The sequence below is a fragment of the Thermobia domestica genome, chromosome 5 (genome assembly GCF_964235325.1).
Source record: "Thermobia domestica chromosome 5, izTheDome1.hap1.1, whole genome shotgun sequence".
Taxonomy (NCBI): domain Eukaryota; kingdom Metazoa; phylum Arthropoda; class Insecta; order Zygentoma; family Lepismatidae; genus Thermobia; species Thermobia domestica.
Genome location: NC_137458.1, coordinates 204,270,402 through 204,288,275, shown reverse-complemented (window position 1 = coordinate 204,288,275; position 17,874 = coordinate 204,270,402). Strand labels below are relative to the sequence as shown.

General features: G+C 34.0%; 1 protein-coding gene across 5 annotated transcripts in view; it reads left to right on the top strand.

Annotated features, from left to right (window-relative positions):
* Root (ciliary rootlet coiled-coil, rootletin) overlaps nt 1-17,874 on the top strand; it is a 533,338-nt gene that overhangs the window by 421,465 nt on the left and 93,999 nt on the right. For all 5 annotated transcript variants that reach the window (XM_081759610.1, XM_081759612.1, XM_081759614.1 and 2 more), the window contains 4 exons: nt 1,323-1,490; nt 6,785-6,979; nt 11,126-11,485; nt 15,403-15,595. In XM_081759610.1, the coding sequence (XP_081615736.1) occupies nt 1,323-1,490; nt 6,785-6,979; nt 11,126-11,485; nt 15,403-15,595 (916 nt within the window). The remainder of the gene's footprint in view (nt 1-1,322; nt 1,491-6,784; nt 6,980-11,125; nt 11,486-15,402; nt 15,596-17,874) is intronic.

Below are 17,874 nucleotides of genomic sequence, written 5' to 3'. Positions count from 1 at the left end.
ATCAGGATATATCTGAAAATTCTATTGAGAGCATATCTGAGAATTACACCCTTAGGGAATACGCCGTACACTTATTGAAAATTGATGAAATATGCACTTTTGAATGGTGTATGCATGGCTTCCTTTACGCTGATAAGGCCCACCATCCACAGTTTCTGGAATTCGAAATAGGGCCTGTTGAAAAAGCTTTTTCGCGATTTTGGACAGCCCTAGCTCTGAAACTATGAACTTTTCGCCATAGGTCCATATGAACTTTTTCTCTTATTTTTTTGATATGAAGAATTGCCTCTTACAGTTTGTCGGTGTAGTTCATATACCCTGTGTATATATATATATATATATGGAGAAGATAATTTCAAGTTTTACCTTGACAGCCTCTATGAATTATAAAATACGTTATAATAATAATATCAATATGATGAAATGATAGAATTGAATGTAAATATAAGTGATTAATATGATGATGATATATGATGAATATGGATGTAATCATATTTAGTTTGGATATAAGACGGCTGTTAAAAAGATAATGAATAATCCTGAATAAAAACACTATTTAGATATTTATATGCTGTTTCTTAAATAGTTGCATTATATAGTCGGTACTAGTTAAGTTGTACACCAGGTAGAAAAGCAAAGGATAGCTGTTTTAACTGTAGAAGTGTCTATGTCAGTACCCGAATCTGAAAATAATCATCAATCTACAAATAATATGAAAACACCCTTTTACTGAAACCGGAAGAATGGTGAGAGTGATGAGTTTCAAGCTCATCAAATATCCACACACAGAAAGTACATTTTACTTTTCGAACAACCAGTTAATTTTATTTGGTGACCACTTGGTATGAACTGGTTTATATACATAGTGTTTCTTTAAGTTAGTATATTAACTTGATATCAAAAAGGTTAGAGATATCAATGTAAAGTGTAAAATATAAGAACCAATCAGTACCGGTACTGTGCATGATAAATTTGCCTTGATCGCAGAGATTTCTTTAGTGCTACGATGAAGGGTCTCTGACTGTTATTCTGTTTTTGTTCCTGTAAGAAAGTAAAATTCACAACTTTTGTATCTGAACTAAGTTGGTCATTTTCATATCTCACATCGATAAAGGTAGTTGAAATTTTTTTCCTGAATTAAAGCATAAATCGTATATATTGTGTTTATTCATGGCATTAGCATTAAGACGGTACTGTGAAGGTGTGTGTGCTTTTAAAAACTACCCTTTAAACAGATTAAAAAGAAAGGAAAACGTACAATATATATATAGTGGGTGATAACACTAATGTAATACTGGTTATGTTATCTCTACTTAATGCAGTTAGAAGAGGATAAAGCAAATCTTCAGAGCCAGTGCACAGATCAGCAAAATGATATGGGGTCTTTACGAAGAGAATTGCTCCAGGCAGAACAAACACGTCTGGACTTAGAGTCGGACAAAGTCTCCCTCCAGGAAAAAGTAAAGTTTCTGGAGATGGAGAAAGAAAAGGTAAGTATAACATTTTCCCTTATAATAATTGAAAATCAAAATTTGTATAACGAAAATTTTCATGAAAAATACATAATGTGTCATGTAAAATTAAAATCAACTATTTTGCATTTAAAATCAGCGAAGTAGTAGTAACGTGGTTATTTAATTTGTGTAGTATCTGTAATACAGACAATGTTCAAACTGTAACCAGTTGAGAATGAACCAAAAGCATTGCCAGAACGAACTTAAAGAGAATGGAGATATGAAGCGGGAAGGATAACTGTCATTGTTCCTAGATGTAAAAGTAAATCTTCCGCACCTTTTTATCCGCACCTTCTCTTTCTCGCAAAAATTAGCAAAATAAGATCTTGGCCAATATTTGGGGAACGGTGGGCAGTTAGCCAGTGGCCACCGGTTACTATTTGGCACCAAAATATTTACCATCCTCTTAGGTATTAATCAACATCAATATCATCTCTCTACAACCTATGGTTCCCGAGCTATGGCTCGTTAAATATCTAGAAATTGGTCATTTTTTGGCCAATATCACGGAAACGGTAAGTCATAGAGAGATTATATTGGTGTTAATCAATACCTAGAGGATGGTAAACATTTTGGTACCGATATTAATTGGTTGGCCATTGGCCAAACCAGTGGTCAGTTGGACAGTGGCCACCGGTTACTATTTGGTACAAAAATAATTCCCATCCTTTTAAATATTAACAGCAACATGATCTCTCTATGACTTACGGTTCCCGAGATATGGCTCCTTAAATCTCTGGAAGTCGGCCATTTTTTGTCCAATATCTCGGGAACGGTAAGAGTGACGCGAAAAATGTAATCACTTTCTCAGATAGTTTTTGATGTTTTATCGAATGCAGGGCTCAAAATTGAAAAAATCGCAATAACAGACAGACAGACGCACAGAGAGAATTCAGAAACGAACTTTTTAAGTTTGTTGAAAAATAACCTGTTTCAGTGTTTAATTTTTACGTTACGTAATAGATTCATTGCTGTCGATTTTTTTTTTTTCATCGATAATTTTGAAAATTCACATTTTCAGCATTATGATAATATGATTAGTATATAAAATTGTCTCTATTATATCCTTGATTTTCCATTAGCAATTCTTGAAATTTCCGATTACGGCGGGCAAAAAAATTGCTAATGGTAACCATTGGTAAAGTGCGAATAATAATGCCATCAGCATATATAACAACACAGGGGACGACAGTTTAACGATTCCGACCAAGAATTTCCGTTGATTCGCTCAATCGCACCAGACAGATCTATATCTGGTAGGACATCTGATCATTTCGGTAACCAATATGAAAGTTTTTGATGCATGTGTATCGTTATAGGTAGTAATTGAAAATGTAATAGGTGATATTGCTGGTCAGGTTCGATGAATGTATTGAACGTATCTGACAGTTACAAAACAATCATTTACAGTATTATGAAAGAACACATGGATATACGAGGACAATAAGTACAATCTACATTGTAAACATTCTCTCTCTTTCTCCAGCTCCCCCTCCCTTTTGAGGTATGAGCGTGAAAGATTATCACAGGAAGAGCGAAAAGAAAGTGGCCGGTAAGTTGAGTACATGTTATTTACGGATGACTTGCTGATTTATTTTCGCTCTTCTGTGGTAATTTCGTATGTTCATAACACAAAAAGGGGAAGAGGAAAGTTGAATGGATGGCTATATATTCCAATATAGATTGTACTCGTTGTTCTCAGGTATATCCATGTGCTCTTAAATGATAATGTAAGTGATTGTTTTGATCCTGTTTGATACGTTCAATGGCATTGACTACCGTACTTGGCCAACAAGACAACCTGAAATATTTCCTATCATTACCTACAACGTAACGTATGTGCACTACGGAATCTTCCATGTCGTTTACCGAAATGATCAGATGTTCTTCCAGGTGCTGCTGTCTGATGTGAGTGAGCGAATCTATGGAAATCCTCAGTAGGAATAATTAAATTGTTGTCCCCTCATGTTGTTTTGCATCCACGAACAGTTCACACAAAATGTCCCCCATCTTGCCTCAAGCTACGATATCGGCTTGCCGTCAACGCAATGCGTGTTAAATGTTGCTAAAACTACTTTATTGCATACTTGGACTCACCTTTACGTCAGAACAAGTCTGGGGAACCCTTATGTCCTCTGAGAAATCCCTTGTGCACCTATTGCACATTGCTGAAATATGCATTTTTGGACAGCGTAGATGTAACTTCCTGTACGCAGTTACGGATCACCAGCTCCACGGTTTCTGGTGTTCGAAATAACGCGTGTGTTTTCCCATGGTTTTAGACAGCTCTACTTCTGCAACTATATACTCGGTCTCACAGGTTCATATGAACATTTTTTCTTATTTATTTTGATATGAGGAATCATCTCTTACAGTTTGTCGGTCTGGTTCATTAACACCCTGTATATCTAGTATCCCTAATTCTAATCCTCAGTTAGCCTGTTCACTCTAACTTCTCATTTTCATGAATTATTCATTTCCAGGGAAAGTAATCGGCTATCCTACCCGACTTTACTGGTCTAATGCTCCACATTAGTTTTCCTTGGCAGATAGCCCAGAACACCAACATATTCGCACACACACACTTAGAAATAATTAGTAAAATACTCATACTTTGGTGATGGCAAGTACACGTCATCAAAACACACTTGTGCCGTTTATGAATTGTTACGAGAGTTGCAGTTGGATTAAAAAATCCTATATACCTGTTAGGATACATTGTGAATGATGTCTGATTCCTCTGGTACGTTATCAGTAAGAATCTTGACTGTATATGTAAATCTTACTGTACTGGAAGTAGCATAGTAGGATCGTGACACGTAACCCAAGATTTGATTTGACATTCTTTAACAATTAATATCCGAGTTTTTCAGGATAGAGACAAGTTATGCGGCAAATGTGTACACAACAATCTAGACTGAAACATAGTTCACATTTAGCTTGGTGGGCCTTGCACAACCGTAGTGTGCAAAATTTTCGTAATGATGATGATGAAGAAAGAATGAAAGAAACGAAAAAACAATTAAATAAAATTACTAAATCGTGAATGAACTCCATCTCATATGGTTACAATAGTAAAGTTTTTCTGCTTTTTTTATTTTTTGTTATTATTTTGAATTAAATTCATAAAGAAAAAGTTGAAATTAAAATGCGTACTATAATTTTAATTTGACTTTGCAAAAACAAGTTAAAATTCTAAAACTGACCAATTTCAGCTTTGTATTTATGTCTTGTTATTTAAATAAATGTTAATAAAGAGATTACTGACTAAAAGCGACAAGTATAAATTTGAATATAGCTTTGACCTTATACTTTTGAATAATAGCGATTAAAATATATAAAGATGTATAAGAAGCCAATGATAAGTTGAAACAGTGAAAGATATCAGTACTTGGGTGTTATTGTATTCAATTTAAAAGATAACTTAGAAATTGCAAATGCTTTTAAACAACACTCTCAAAAAATCGTCAGCAACTCGTCACCTACCTATGACATACAAAATACTTCAAATCTTGAAACTTCTGAAATAATTGACAACCTAAATTTTCAACCCATACATCTGACCGAAGTAGAAAATGCAATTTAAAATCTCAAGCCTAGAAGCTCCCCTGGCCCGGACGATGTACCTCCATACGTAATAAAAGGATGCGCTGAAATCCTAAAATATCCACTACTAGCTATATTTAATAAATCGCTATCGTCATCCCTGTTCCCATCTAAGTGGAAAATTTCGAATATCTTACCAATACCAAAAGCAACTATGACAACCATGACGTTCAAAATTATCGGCTCATTGCCTTAATATCTGCTCCAGCTAAGATATTTGAATCTATCGTTTATCAAAGAATTTGTAACCATATTCTTCCTTTAATATCTTCATATCAGCATGGCTTTCTGCCGAAGAGATCTACAACAACTAATCTTGTTGAATTCATACACTTCATTGCGGAGCAAATTGACAGTGGAAATCAAGTTGATGCAATATATACGGATTTCAGTAAAGCTTTTGATACACTGGATCATGATATCTTATTGAACAAGCTTATTTCATTCAACTTCACTCTCAAAGCTAGACAATTTCTAATGTCATATCTCTTTCATCGCAGACAACATATAATATATAAAAATATAGCAACTGCAAGTTTCATTGTAACGTCAGGGGTCCCACAGGGCTCAAACCTTGGTCCATTATTATTCTTAATTTTTATAAATGATCTCGCAAATGTGCTACCAAATTGTACTAAATTATTATTTGCTGATGATGTAAAACTATATCGAAGAATTTCCCAGCCGTCCGATCCTCTCGCACTACAAGAAGATCTAAGCGCACTACATACTTGGTGTATTTCGAACAAACTTAATCTTAACATAAAAAAATGTAACGTTATTACATTTACGAAGAAAATTGATAACCTAAAATTTAATTACAGTATAAACAACACTCCCGTACAAAGAGTTGACACTGTAACTTATTTAGGGGTCACTATTAGCTCCAACTTATCCTTCAATAAGCATATCCATCGCATTGTTAGTAAAGCCTACAGAAACCTCGGCTTCGTAATCAGACTTGGCTTTGACTTTTCAAATACTAATGTTCTTAAAACCCTGTTCAATAATTACGTTACATCCAAACTTGAGTACTCTTCAATCATATGGCATCCAAACAGTCAGAAAAACAAAAGCACGTCTTGAAGCGATTCAATCTCGTTTTGTGAGGTACTTAACTTATAAGGAAACCGGACTACATCCAAAATTCGAAAAATATACCGACCTCCTTCGTAAGCACGATATCTCATCTCTCGAAGATAGACGTACCACCCAACTCTTGATTTTCTTAATGAAATTATTGCAAAATAACATAGACTCTGAGTATTTACTATCCCAGATAGAATTACATGTTCCAGGTAAACGTACGCGTCCTAGAAATATTACTTTTCATTTACCTACAGCTAGAACAAATACGCTATACATGCCACCTATTAGGAGAATGTGTTATATTTTTAACTCCTATGCTGAAAGTCATCCTGAACTTGACGTATTTACTATAAACGATCGTTCTATAAGAACTATTGTGCAATCTTTTTGAAGATTCATTAATTAAAATTGCCATATCTATAAATGTGTATTTGTAATTATGTAAGTGAATTCATGCATGCTCTAATTATATACAAACTGACTAGGTCACTATCATTAGGTAATTTACCTGTTGTGATCTATATGTAACCATAAATAAATAAAGATTATTTGACAGAGAGCAATGTTTTGAATAGGTGGATCTGGAACTAGGCCAAGTGTCAAGAGAGCGGACAGACTTGACCAACCAGCTGTCTGTCCTGGCTCGTCAGAAGGAGGCTATCAATGAAGAACTGCAAAGAACGCGACAACGACTGGAACAAGCTAACGAAACCAACGGCCGAATAAACAGGGAATTAGAGGAACTTGTTAAGGAAAAAGAAGAAAAACAGGTTAGTACACACACTATATAACTTAGCATTGAAAATATCAATGAAGTCATTATATTTTTTATTTATTTATTTAGTATTATTTTACATAACGAAGTTAAGGCTAACCATGCCTTGTCTCCCACTCGACCATGCAATGATCAGGATATAATATCAAAATAACAAGTATTTATAGAATAATCATTGAAATGACACACTCACAGATACAGATACAAAATTACTATACATAATCAATATGTATAAAATTTGAATATTTACACACTGTAGTAAATAATACAACAAGCAAAAGTTACAATCACACACACAAATAGATTACTACAAATAAACATATAAGATATTCAGATACATTTAGGTAATAAAAGAACAAATGAAAGGAAAGAAGAGTAAAAAAGAATCATCATTTTTTTTCAAAATATCAGTAAGCTTAGAGTGACTCATGGAGGGTCTGCTCATCCTACTTCTTAAATAGATAGCTTGAGTGAGATTATCGTGTGTTGGGTGGATGTCATTCCATTCACGGATAGTGGATGCAAAGAATATTAAAATAACATTTCAACGAGTGTAGGGGAAGAGAAAGGAGTTTATTTATATCTGATCTTGTATTGTGATCGTGGTGAGCATTTAATGGTTGTAATCATTGAAATGTATATCGGGACAGCCTTAAAGGGTTCTTTCCCCAACCACTGCTTCTTTTCACCTCCACGACCCTCGGTTAGTCCTCGCAAGCATGTAAATTGTCATTGTTCTTAGCATTGCCGTACCTCTGATCCACTTGTGTAGTTAAAGTCCGGCAAAATAAGGAGAAAGCTTTCCTTCCTGTTTTCAGTTAACAACAACAACAAAAAATTAAAAAATATTTCAACTAGGAAAAAGGAAAGAAGGAAAGGAATTGAAGCAACATTGATTTTTAGCCACAAGGGATCATAAATCTCTACCACGTGTCGCAAAGACTAGCAGCGGAAGTTTCAGAGGGGTGAACAGGGTTTTCAGAATATTTGGAGAAAGAGCTTTCTAGGTATGACCCAAAGTATAAGTAAGAAGGATGTTGAAAGCTCAAAGTCTTACAGAGAAGTATGAGTCTATGCAAACAACGTCTATCGACAATTTTCAGAAGGCTCAGCTTTCTGTAGTATGGAATTAAATGGTTTGATCGTTTGAGATTATAAGTAAACTGTATACAGGCATTTTGAAATATACCGTATATAGGCATAATTGACTGTTTCTATTAGCTTTTTCCATTTTCAGAATGAGGTCAATAGTTTCAATGGGCTTACCCAGATCGGTCGGTCAGTCAAACTATAATAACTACGTTTATTTGATTCCTAAAGAAGCTTCTGTCAAGGCCAAACCAAACTTTATTATGTATAGTATCCTTCGTGACACACAGACCTTTTTTATAGCCTTGGCTATTATCCCGGTTTAGTTAGTGTATTATATAATTAGTGAATTATTTGGTATTTCGACATTGTAAAATGATAATTATGAATATGAAATGAACGACGTGCGTTTTCATCTGTAATAATATTTTATGTAATGGATGTTCAAGGTAAGGTCACTTTGATTATACGTATACAGCATCGCGTGACTTTGATTAAAGGGCATATTTTCGGAAATGAAAAATGAAATGAAATCTTTCAGTTTTATGTCCCACGGTTATACTGGCTAGGCTAAAGGAGACGGTGATAATGAGAAATGAATGAAATTGTGGAATGAAGGAAGTGGGAGGAAACAGGAAAACCCCGAGAAAACTTACGCACACGGTGTTCATCCACCACAATATCCACTTAGCACGAGCTGGGATCGAACGAGGGACCCCACGCACTATAGTTTAACGCTTTACCACTGGCGTGTTTTCGGGAGAAAGATTCAAAATTTATGCCGAAAATAGAGTATTTTATGGATGTTTACCATTACACTTTCATTGAAATGCATATCCAAAGGGGCAAGAAGATTCAAACATTTTCCATAAATCTATTCTTCCCGTGCAAAGAATAGGCATTGCAACAAGTTACACATACAACGCGTCGGGTAGTTTGCACAAAGAGAGTTAATAGCTAAGTCTTTAGTACACTTTCTACATTTAGCGAAAACATTTGTAATCAGAATTCAATTGCTTCTGCCTAAAATTAAACGCTAACTTCTAATTCTTATTTAAAATAATAATAATTTTCTTTTCATTACTATTGATTTACAGAAATCTTTAGTTTCCTTTGTGTTCTGAGATTAATTACATTTTAAATCGTACGAGAGCTTCAAGATTCGTTCTTTATTTTCCATGTACCTCGAATGATTTTTAATTGTAGTATAAAAACACACTTGTTTTTATGGGAATACTTGATTTTATGATACCTATATACATTTCACATGAACAGAAACCTGATATATCACTTTGTAAATTATGCTTAAAGTAATTTATAATCTCTAAGATATTCTTCAATATTCTCGGTTTATTCCTTCCCCAATATTTCTCCTTTGTTATTCCCCACCTATCTATTAAATACTTTCTGTTTAGTTATCTTTGCTCAGATTTTATTAGGCAAAAATATTGCAAATGGGTAAGCTCTATAAGGTAGCAAATAACTTGTGGCTTTGTTTTGTCCAGGTTTATCCGGTTTTGATAAAAAGTGACCTGCTGAACAGTATAATCTACGCATTAAGATATACCTGTACAAAAAGTACAAAAAGCTTAAGGGTGAAATAACAAGGTTAAGTAGAGCTCGGTTGTATAAAGGGAGCAAAAGCGGATAAAAGAAAGCCGACAGGATAGAATTTCTGTTCATACATTTTTTCGATGTAACGATATCAAAGAAGAAGAAGAAAAAAAAGATGATGATGATGATGATGATGATTATTATTATTATTATTATTATTATTATTATTATTATTATTATTATTATTATTATTATTATTATTATTGGAAAAAACTACAAATTAGCCAGTTCCTATTACCGGAGCTTATGGGGCAATAGAGAAGGATAGAATGCGTGTTAAAAGAGAAGACAGAGACATATTCAATAATAAATATACGGTATGTATGATTATTGCTGAATTTAACACTCATAAGTACTTAGGAGACAAATTTCTAGTCACTGTATGCAAGGTTTTACAATTTATGCTTACAGAAACGATATGTTGTACAGTTGTGGAAAAAATCAAAACTGACAGTTTTAATAAAAAGTGAATAGAATCCCAAACGAAGCAATTGAAGTTTAATATTTAATCTGTTTACTTAACATTTCCGGGAAGATTTTTTAAAAGGTTATTAAACATAAAATAAGTCAAGAAACCAATATTGTTTTACAAAAAAAGAAAAATACTGAAGAAACAATAGCTAAATTACTAGAGATTCTGAACAGAAGAAAATAAGGATACCAAATATCAGTGGTAATTTTTATTGACATTTGGTGAGCCTTTAACAATATCTAGTGGCTGCCATGTTTGACAACTTTAAAAATTTACAAATCCGAAATACTACTTGTATGGCATCCTAAAGAGCTTTGTACCAAGTAGAAATCTAGTTTCATCAGCTGGTGCCAGAATTATAAATAATAATAATAAATAAATAAATAATATAAAAACGAGAACTTATGAAAGGATGTACAAGGATCCATCTGCGTCCTAGTCATGTGGAAACTTACAGTCCAGCCATGCCTCCAAATCCTCCAAGATTTAAAGGACACAGCTGGAATGGTTGGGTATCTGGATAACATTGCTACAACAGTATGTATATTAGTGAATTTACAAAATTGATTACAAAATTGATTTGATTACTTTTACCTTTTATTTTTCATTCATTTACTACTATCTTCTTCTCTTTACAGGTAAATGTGTTGGGAGGAGATTAATTTAAAGACTGTTTTTAAATGTGTGTTTATTTCTATATATGAGACATTCCAAATATAAAATAGAAAGTATAGATCACCCTTTGATATGTTGGTCGAAGCATTGGCGTAATGACTCTTTAGAGCCGTTCTGTGATTTTTTTTTAAATAGAAACAGAATATTATCAATGTGCATTATAAAAATAATATTTAAAGATTACTAAACAAACTCGAAAAACATTTTGTTTCCAAATAAAAGAAAACAGTTATTCAAATCCTATTTTTTAAAAAATAAATATCATTACATTTTTGTTCTTCTGCATTATAGGTTATGCTGGAGGCAAGTGAGAAAGAATTGCAGAGAGCTCAGGAGCAATTGGCATCATTGCGAAGTGAAAAAGAAGCATTAGAAGGCGTTTTGTTTGACACACAGACTAATCTAGAAGCAGCTGAAACGAAATGTACGCAGTTAGAAAAAGACCGTCAGGATCTGACAGTAAGTCAAGAAAATCTGAAAGGCCAAGTGGCCCGACTAACTCAGGATTTGGAGTCTTCAGAGAAACGTGCTCAAGATATCAAAACAACTCTTACGCAGCAAGCAAGTGCACAAGAAGCTGAGTTTCAACAGATGATTCAAAATCTTAAAAAAACTAACGAAGAAAACGCCAAAAAATTAACAGAAGAAAAGGTATAGTAATTTCCTAGTTTATTATGTTATGCAATGTAGAAAGTATATATAGAATAATGTACGAAAGTATAAAATAGGAGAACACACAAATTAATGACAAGTATAAGTTTAATATTTTTTTTTCTAGGTACTTCATTTTCAAGACTAGAATTGTCTCAGATTTTCAGAAATGTTACATCTCAAAAGGTATAAGGTATTGAGGGTAAGTTAGGGAAAATAAGTTTATTCAAGCCATGAACTACCATGAATAAGGAATCTACAAAATCTAAGTTGTCTGTTTATTTATAGTCTTAAAATACTATAATTAATTCTCCGTAGGTCAATGAAAACTGAAAACATTCCTTCCGAAAATCGAACGTAGACACACAAACATATTAACCATTCAACCACTCATAAATCCAAGTAAGATCTGATTCGAGGTAACTGGTTAGACCTTAGTTAAATTTGTTTCATCTTTCCATGGTTGAAAGTATTTGAGAGCAAGATACTGAGACGAATATTCGGACCCAAGAGGAACGAGAATAGGAAATGGCGAAAACTTCAGAACGAGGAACTGCATAATTTACATTGTTTACCAAACACTGTTAGGGTCATCAAATCTAGGAGACTCAGATGGGCAGGTCATGTAGCCAGGATGGAAGAAAGTAGGAACGCTTTCGAACTCTTAACTGGAAGACCAATTGGAAAACGACCATTAGGAAAACCTAGGCGCAGATGGGAGGACAATATTAATATGGATCTTGCAGAAATAGGAATACAAAGTAGAAAATGAAATGAAATGAAACCGGTTATGCCGGTTAGACTAAAGGAGACGGTGATGATGAATAATGAATGAAATGGTGGGATGAAAAAAGTGGGAGGAAACGGGAGAACCCCGAGAAAACCCACGCACACGGTGTTTGTCCACCACAAAGTTCACTTGACAGGGGCTGAGATCGAACCCGGGACCCCAAGCACCAGAGGAGAACGCTCTACTACTGAGCCACCGTGGCCCCTACAAAGTAGAAACTGGATCCACTTGGCTAAGAATAGAAGTCGGTGAAAGCTTTTGTGAACACGGCATTGATTCTTTCCATGGTTAATCAACATTTATTTTAAATCTTTGTTGATACGAGGTTTATGTTAGGTTGTCTAAAAAGTATTGAGCCTGTAGAAGTCAAAATTGAGAACATATTTATTGTGATTTAAACATAAAACTTTGAAGCCACATATGGACGTTTGTTTGATAACCGTCTGCCATTTTTCGAGCATTCAGTCGCTATAGAATTTCTGTAGTTTCTGGTCAAAATAATGTGACACTGATTTTCACAGGCCTCTTTTGAAACTAATTCAACAGCATTCAGAAAGTTCTGCAGAGACTGAAACAAATGAGAGCCTGGTAGATACATTAAAACGTACCAGCCAAGTTCTCTTAATTTCTGACAAGTCATTAAAATTGTCTGCGATCTGGCATTGTCAGCGTGGTATACGACACTCTTTCTGTTGACCAGTTCCGGTCATTTATTTTGACTTTCTAGGTGTGTTCGCGTTAATTGTCGACAGAACAGATCTGAATCTATTGTTCTATCTAGCGGCAGATGATGCGCGATCCTCATCTAATCAAACCAAACGCACAGAATGACTTCGGGGACGTCGGTGGGTGTGGGCTTTCCCACAGACTGTGAAGCTTCTCCTTGCTTCGCCCACGATCTTTTTCTCACATTGTTGTTCTAGGTTATGCATTTTCATCACTTGTGATCAACCGCTTCAGGAATGATTTAATTGCGTTATGTTTCGGTAGAGATCTGCAGATATAAATTCGATCAGGTACGAATGTTTTTTTTGTCAAATCATATGACACCCGAACGTCAAGCTTCTTTTTGTGGTCATCTTTCTCCAAATAGTTTAATACTGTTTGGTGATGGATGTTTAGGTCATTGGCGATCTTATGACTGCTTACATGCCAGTCTGGTTCGATTTTTGCCTGTCTTGGACGCGAAATTTCCGGAACATAAACAATTGAACTATCTTTTGGCTGTTGCTTTTGATAACGTATCTTTTCCATATTCAGCACAAATTTCTTCACGGGCCTGCGGAGCATTTGTGCCTTTATTGAATTAAAATTGTAAAATATAGCGGAGTTTTTTTTTTTTTTTTTTTTTTTTAACTTCATGGTATTTTGCAGTAGATATGGTCCAAGAATACATGAAATCGAGAAATAACAGCCTACCAGAGTATCACTTTCGGCTTACTCTGTAACTTTCAATCGTATCTAATGCATTATCATCTTCCCAACAGTAGTGACTGTTATATCTTTTAACAAACCCCTTACAGTAAATGTATAGTAAACCTATACTAATTATAAACAAGATCTGTCAACACTTAATAATAAATAAATAAATAATATACGATGTAACGCTTCGATACTACAGCAGATTTAGTTGGATGGAGAACAACGACAAGGTTCTCCATCGACTTTAGAGTTTCACGAGTTTTATTAGAATAATAGTGTACAATAATTTCAAAATTCTTATTCCTTAAACTGTGGTGGGGAACCAGTTACTCCCCGTTTGCCATCCTCAAATGATGCCCGTGAGGAGTGTATAGATCAGACAAGAAAATACTTCTAAAAATACCATAAAGCGCATGAAAAAACTACAATGTACACACACACACACACACACATATATATATATATATATATGCAGGGTGTTTCAAAACAACACCGACAATGTTTCGGAAGTGATTTCTGACATCAAGATAAGACGAAAAGTATAGACCAACCTGGGTGCAGAAATGCTTCCTTTTGGAGTTATAGGCTGCTGAAAACATGAAAAAATGAACTTTAAAGGTCCATAGTTCCAATATTATCGTAGTCGGATCAAGACTTCACTTAAGAACCAATATGTGCCCTATCCAAATATCCCTCTTTCAGAATCCTAAGGTACTGCCGCAACAATTTTTATAGACGTAGTTGGTGAGTACTTCAAATTATATGCTCATAGCCAAACAGCCTCTACAAAAATTGTTGCGTGAGTACCTTAGAATTCCGAAATATACATTTTTGGAATAGCGCACATATTTTTGGTCCGTAGGTCCCATAGTTTTGGAGCTAAGGAGCTTTAAAATTTATTTTTTTTTTTTTATGTTTTCGGCAGCCTATAACTCTGAAAGGAAGCATTTGTGCACCCAGGTTGCTCTATACTTTTCGTCTTATCTTGGTGTCAGGAATCACCTTCCAAACGTTGTCGGTGTTGTTTTGAAACACCCTGTATACATTTCTTGTTTGTGGTTAGTATCAGGTAGTATTTTCATGTAGTATATTCACAAGATCATATAGTGATTTAATAGAAAATGAATCCCATCTTTATTGCTCCAAAGAATATTATAGGACCGGTCGGCATAATCTTGCTTCTATGCAAGCATCATTAAAAAAAAAAAAAAAAAAAAAAACACTTCTGTCAAATCTTCTCGGAATAATTCTTGGACATAATGAAGTTTTTCTTTCAATACTGTAACTCTTCATGGAAAACAACATGCAGTGTAATGAGTGTAACAACTTTCTCTTGTTGCCTCTTTTTTTAATTTTAAGAACTTGGATCAAGTATCTCTTTCAGTGTCAGTTAATAATCTATCTCTCACAACTAAAATATAGAATTATAAATCAAAACTTGATATATAAAACATGAAGAAAAAGAAATAAATAGTGTCATACATGATACAGTAAAACAACGTGTCTACATTATTTTATGAGGTATAAGCATTTGAAGATTTAGTATTTGTTTATTTTATAGTTACTCGCGAAGGTATTCTTACTGTAAGAAATCAATGCTGTTACTTTTCATCTGTGAATAAATGAACACATTCTATTTTTTAAGCATTTAATTTTAATAGAGAGAAAGGTTTTCAAATAATGCAATTTTTAATTCTTTTTACAGGATCAAGTAAGAATATCCCTGGAAAAACGTTTGCAACAAGCTGTCCAACAACTTGGAGGTGAGAAGGATAATGAAATTGACCAGTTGAAAGCTCGCATTGAAGATCTTCAACAGCATATAGAAAATATTTCTCAGCAACATGAAGAGGCTTTGTTGAGAGCCGAAAATGAGAAACAACAGTCATTACTGTTAGGTAAGGATTTTACGTAAACATAATTAGAATTGAAATGAACTAAAATAAGACACAATCATGATTTAAAATGTAAGAACAAACTGATCCTTAAGTTATATATTTTTATATGATATCAAATTTAGATCAAGTTTTGAATAATATACTATTATAATATTATTCAGATTCGAGTGATTTTAGAAAGTCAAGTAAAGTAATGTAAATCTTATCTTTTAGTGTCTGTCTGGCTATGATTTTAACTTCTATTTTATTGTTATAAAAATAAAAGTTTTGTTTGCTTGAATTAAAGAACATAACATTATAGATATCGCTCATTTTACACTGTTACCGTTTTCTCACTTCACTGTACAATACCGTTCTATCGCTCCTCACGTAAGAGGTACACCTTGTCTCAAAAAGGTTGAGCGCATTCTTTATTGGTGTTTTGAGGCAAAAAATTTCTAAGTCCAGCTTCGGGTATCTTCGGGAAAAAGTAAGCCAGGTTCGAACCTCCAAGCCAGCCTTTGCAATCGGGAAAAAGTTTGCAGATGTGTTTTTCTTCTTTTCAATATAATAAGACTTGTTACCAAGTGTTTAAAACAGCAACATTGATTGAAATACTTAATGATACAATATTTCGAAACTTTTTTTTTTAATGTCAGCACATGCTTGTTTGTCATTTAGCTCTCCATACGTAATGGAACATTTAAATACGTTAAAGAATCTTTCCATATGTAAAAGAATGCTCAAAGTTAAGAAATATAACATAATTATCGCCTGAGTACTAAAATAAAAGTCAAAGTAGAATAGAAACAGCGTTTGTAATGGATATGAATGTCATAATTATCTTGAGATCCGTTATACATCGCTAGAAGCATACTTTTGGAAGTCCTTGTGCTAGCTCATTGGTAAGCTGTCGGATTTCAAATCATAAGGTTGTGAGTTCGAATCCCGTCTCGGTTAATCTATTTTTTAAAATTATATTTTCCGCAATGCATGAAAAATTATATAAAATAATTACATTAGAATACATAAGTTGTGTATATATAACATAATCATTGCAGAACATAGTAATTATTATGTTTAAAATATAACATCTGAGATAATTTTCACAGTAGGTCGGTATTATATATGAGGATGTAAATACAAGTTAAGAAACTCGTTCAATAGCAATAAATAAATCATGTAGTGTATTTATTTGCAGCTATTTGTCATATAGAGGGTAATTCTCAACATTCATAATACAGAATGCCATTTATGTTCTTGAAAAGGTATTCGATGCATAAACAGAAGGTATAAACAGAGAATCCAAAGTCGGAACGCTCGCAAAAAAAAAATCATGAACCCCAAAGGTCACGTGAGCAGACTGGAATTGTCCTTATGAAGCATGCCACAGCAGAAAGTCTTTACATAGATTTTCAATTCAATTCCTGATATATGCTTTTGCAATGTGGAAGTGGTGATGCCTTGAGTCGCCCTCTCTCGCTCGCTCGCTCACTCTCTATTTATACAGAATATAAAAGTGGATTTATGTGTGCATTTCAACATAATTCTGATATATCTAGAGCAATTTTAACTATATTTCTTACAGTCTGGAAAAAGAGTACTGTCGGGATACATATCAAAAATGCTAGAAACGGGTCGATATTAGTATCGAATCCATAGTTTCGTGGTCGCTTAGGTGAATAGTTCTACTTTCAATTCAAGTCCAATTAAGCTCCCATTAGTACCCAGGGTGGTTACGTAGCGACATAAAGATATCGAAATCATTCGATATTAGAATCGAATCGTAAGTTTTCAGCGCCGCTAACAGTGCAGCATTTCCCATTAGTCCACACTAGTCCACATTTCACATTGGTCCCATTGCCTAGAGGGCAACATATTTGCAGAGAGCAAAGTTTAAAACTTGAATAATATTTTATTTTTTTCCGTATGAAAAAGTTATAAATCAAGAGCAAATATACTATTTCACGAACAATCCTCTTTTACTATTCTAATATGTTTAATAATAGCGTAAGAAATCTAATAGTAATTCAGAACATGTTTCACAGTTGTTATTTTTTGTTACATAGTTGTAGCTGTAGCATGTAGTGAGTGGAATTTAACTGTAATAAATTCACTAATTAACCATATTCGAATTAAGTTTTATTTTTAAGTTCGGGATGAAGGGGCGGAGAAATATGTAGTTATTGGGGGCACCGAGCTTTTCTACATTTTACTTTCAAGATCTCCATTTTTCTTTTGTCATTTGTTCTTAATAAAAAAGTTCAGTCACTTTTGGATTGTCATAGGATAGTAGGAGT